The 4,429-nt window shown below is 33.6% G+C and overlaps 1 protein-coding gene across 2 annotated transcripts in view; it reads right to left on the bottom strand.

Moving 5' to 3' along the window:
* Positions 1-1,027: 1,027 nt before the first annotated feature.
* LOC125504655 overlaps positions 1,028-4,429 on the bottom strand; it is a 39,508-nt gene continuing 36,106 nt past the window's right edge. Inside the window, exons 2-3 of one of the 2 annotated variants that reach the window (XM_048666991.1) lie at positions 4,143-4,206; positions 1,028-4,088 (exon numbers count right to left, since the gene is read on the bottom strand). In XM_048666991.1, the coding sequence (XP_048522948.1) occupies positions 2,001-4,049 (2,049 nt within the window). In that variant the 5' untranslated portion in view covers positions 4,050-4,088; positions 4,143-4,206 and the 3' untranslated portion in view covers positions 1,028-2,000. Of the gene's footprint in view, positions 4,207-4,429 lie in introns of both variants that reach the window. The other variant, XM_048666990.1, reaches the window with a different exon arrangement.

Below are 4,429 nucleotides of genomic sequence, written 5' to 3'. Positions count from 1 at the left end.
AATACTTGTTCCTCTGTCTGAAACGCGAACATCTATTGTCGTCCACTATCTTCCTGGAACCACTGTCCTCACCCTTTGTTGGCGTTAGTTAAGAGATGCTTAATAACAAAGTTGAAATTCGATTTTCAACTGTTAATATCTTCTAGAAATTATCGAAAAAAAAATTCTATATTTTTCTCGTGCCTTCCAAATGAGCCATTATACCCCTTAAAAGGAATTACGCCAATTTTGAATCACCCTGTATAATGTATTTTTAATATCTTCCCAGGTGGAGACGTTTTGTACATTTGCAACATGCCTAGTTAATTCTATCCTGTTAATTTTTCAATTAAACTGTTCAATAGGTAAGTATGTTTGATTCAACTTACATCTCTAACAATATAAAAATTGTCAATGATAGATTTACAAGTAGCTAACGACCTAGTCAGTTCGCTAGGGTTTCCATCAAATTGAGAGAGACGACTTAAATATTCAGGCTTAAATTGTGCCATTATGTTATTATGAATCTCAGTATTTATTTCAATAGTTTCGTTACTATCTAATGTACTAAAATATAAATTACCAGTTTTTAGAATTCCCGCGAGATTCCGTTTCAACGTAGAAGTATTGATATCTAATTTAATATCTAAATTTTTAGAATTTGACACTTCTGTTTGAGTTTCTATTATGAGCTAGAAGCGAAGTCAGAGCTTATTTAAGGATTACTTAGATTTAAATTATTTAGTAAGTTTAATAAATCATTGACAGACATTGATAAATTGCACTTCATCAGCATGAATCTTGCCATTCTCTTAGCTATAAGGTCAACATGATTTTCGGCGGGCAATGTTTGTCCACTCCAAGCTGTTGCACTTGCAGAATGTGGTAATTGAGCTACCACTTCGATCATTCAAGTCCCGAATTCGCGAGCACTTGTTGAACTTATTCTGATTGCCAATTAATCGATGGATCGAAAAACTGCTACGCGATTGTAGCCTTTTTGGCAAATCTACCGACTGCGCCATTTAAGAATAATAATTCTTGAAGGTTCTTTTAAAAACTATATTTTTACTACTTCAACCATTCCTTAACTATACTGGGAATACACTCTGGAATGAAGTACAAAATGGCCGGTCAATAGCTTATATAAATTAATAGTTCATATTCAGCACAAACGTGGGCTAGCGGTAGGTCAGCATTTTTCCTATACAATGTTGCCCATAACTCATGTGAAGATTTGTACGACGACGCTGTCGAGCGGTATTAGTTTAAGAAAGCACTAGTGCGGTAATAAACATCATTAGGACTTTTGAAAGAGTGCCAAATCATAGTCATTACATAACAGTTCTAGATGATATGAAAAATAAGATTATCTTCCAAAACTTTCGGTTGGTCGACTCCTAGGGAATTCTAGAGAAAGTAACCTTGCTTCCATGCACTTTCCTAATAGTATCTTGCGATCTACAGTGTCAATCGCTTTAGCTAGGTCTAAAAAAGTAGAGGTTTACTTTTTACTGAATAGAGGCTTACTTTTATCTAGGTATACTATTATAGGTAATGTTCGATACATAGTTTAACTCATCGCTAGTGCCCCTATTCCGTCAAAAACCTATACAATCTAATATACTATTTGCTAAATAGAAATAAAGTGTCGATTGAAATTTTATACACATTTTGTCCACAGAAAAATAAGGCATTTCATTGAAATATTTGTGTGTATCAAATCCGTAGAAAAAAACTTTATTGGATGAAGTAACGTTGTTCAAAAATAATCTGATGTTGCAGAGTACTACAAAGGACTGTTGAAAGAAGGATAAACATCTCGTATGATTTCAGGGTTACTTTAGTTTTTCTTTTAATTTCTTTTATTTTTTTTACGTTTCAATAAATTTTTGAATAATTTGTGCAAGCAAATTAGCACGTAAAGTATTTGAATAATAATCAAGTCAACTCAAATGAGTATTTGAAAATGTCTATTGTGGATGCTCCTTTACATCAATGCAATAAAATGCATTACTTTTTCAATCAACAAAGCTGTTGATTTCATTACAGGTTATTCTCCAGTTACTGTTTGCTGATGGTCGATCTTGTTCATTCTGCCAAACAGATACGTAACGTCTGCAGCTATCATACTTATTTTGTTCACTTACAGCATATACATACTCATTTCTAGTGTTTTTCATTCTAAACCTTACAACACCATCTATATTAATAGGCTCAATTTGCCATTTTCCACCCACATTTAAATTAGATGCATATACTTCGTTACTATTATACCTTTGACATAAATAATATATTGTGGGATCGTAGTAATTACTTATAATGTTAAAATATGCCGCATCATCTACAGGTACAAATTTCCAAAGGCCAGCACTATAAGGCCATCCTTCACACCATGTGAACACAAATCGGTCTGATCCTGAATTTATATGGAACCCTGGATTTGCAATATACGCATATTCAAGATACTTAGAACTTTGTATAGTACATGTTTGATTTTCATGCAAGAGCTGCCATACATAAGCTGGAAAACGATTTTTTAATTTTTGAAGCTGGCTAATGAGCGATTTGGATACATTAGCATCAGCACTTGACATCGCTTTTGCAACTTCATAAGCAAACCTAATTATTTCAGAATTGTAGATCTGTTTATTTTTGACCATTTCATCTAGGAGAGTTTTATACGCTACATAGCGATGCTCTAGCAATGAAAGTTTTCGTATAAAATTAAATGCGTTATTAAAATTACTTAAATCATTGATGTAAACAGTTTTAACAATCTGAGGTAAATAGCTAGTAACAACACATACTTGTGGCATCTTTGCAAAGTCTATAATATCTCGATAGTTATTGCTGCGTGTCTTCCATGCCCATAGATCAAACATATTGTAAACAGATACTATTGTTTTACTCTTTAAATCATTTAGTCTGGAAACAAAGACTGGTTCGTTGTCTATCATATATGGGCTATTGAGCATTTTTTCAATTTGTGTGAGGAAAACAAAGATTTTAGGAGTATTTTTCTCCATCATGTTATATACTACCTCATAGCTAATCACTTTATCCGAAAACCAAGGTAACTGTGCAATGAAATGTATTATATTATCAAAATTATTCATTTGACCGTACTTGGCATACGCTATATCTATAATATTATGCAAAAGATTAACACTACCAAATTCTTTWAATTCTTTAAACTTACTTACAGCTGTTTCAGTATTCCCATTACCTATTTCTGAAATGCACAATTTTTTTATGTTTTCTCGAAATTGAACAATAGTATTATTGAAGGCTGTGCTTAATTTGTGAAACTTGTTATTCAATCTGCCTAAGTTTTTTCGATGTTCTTCTGAAAATGACGGTTGTATTTGATCATTAAATTGTTGAATTTGTACGGATAAATAGCTATAAGCATTGTTCAACTTAGTATATTCTTCTGTCGAAATGATTTTTTGAATCGATTGTATAAATAAATTTTCTAAATGAGTGACGCCGCACATTATTAAAGTTAGTAGGTTGCCACAATTATCCGCATTAACAGCATTTAGTGTACAATTACTTCCTGTTGATGGCATTTCAGCATTTGGCAATACAACATTCAGCATATTTTCAAGTTCAGTTACTTTATCTTTTGATGCAGTACATTCTTGACTTTGACTAAAAGGAACAGAAGATCTGACTGCACGAGAGTTAGAATTCACTTCTAAAAATTCGTGATTCTCGTTTGCTCTAAACCTATTTATCAGTTGGTGCCCAGCATCATTTATTTTGTTATATTGCTTATTTTGTACATATTGGTCAAAATCTGAGCGGGTAGGCGACCTTTTAGTTGATATAAATAAACGATTAGAGTTAGATGTTATGTTAGTAAAGGGTTGGTTTGCATTCGCGAGGGGATCTGTAAAACTAAACCTCCGTTCCAAGGTTTCTGGTTTTACATAGTTCTGGTTCGCTTCTGAAGCTTGAACAGCTAATCCAAAAATAATCAGTGCAGCCGCATGTCCCCATAATAATTTTCCCATTATTCGTAAACATCGCTTCCATGTGATTATTTTCTCCTTTCTGTCCATTTGTTGATGTTGAAGTATGCCGTTTCATAGGTGGTTTACCTTTAAAAGAGACAAATCTTCTACAGCCTTTATGGTTTGAGAAACAAGACCCACTCTTTGAATTTCGTGCTTCTTGTTAAACCATTTAGCTTCGTCAATGATGAGTTCCGCCTTTTTGCTGCAATATGAAATTTCGTTTAATTAATTTTCCATAATTAATACAAACATAACTTTCTAAGGGCCGGTTGCACAATCCAATTTCACCGACAGTTCAGCGGTGAACGTGGTTCAACAAAAATTTTTGGTTGTCCCAGTCGCGTTTAAGCCTCAACGGCAGATCAAATCCCAGTTCAGCTGAACCACTGAAATCGGCCGTTCAACCGTGGTTCAGTGCCGAGACT

The sequence above is a fragment of the Dendroctonus ponderosae genome, unplaced genomic scaffold (assembly GCF_020466585.1).
Source record: "Dendroctonus ponderosae isolate FM_Combo_2020 unplaced genomic scaffold, Dpon_F_20191213v2 Dpon_F_20191213_5, whole genome shotgun sequence".
Taxonomy (NCBI): domain Eukaryota; kingdom Metazoa; phylum Arthropoda; class Insecta; order Coleoptera; family Curculionidae; genus Dendroctonus; species Dendroctonus ponderosae.
Note: the sequence above shows the minus strand (reverse complement) of the source record. Positions and strands in the feature narration are given on the sequence as shown.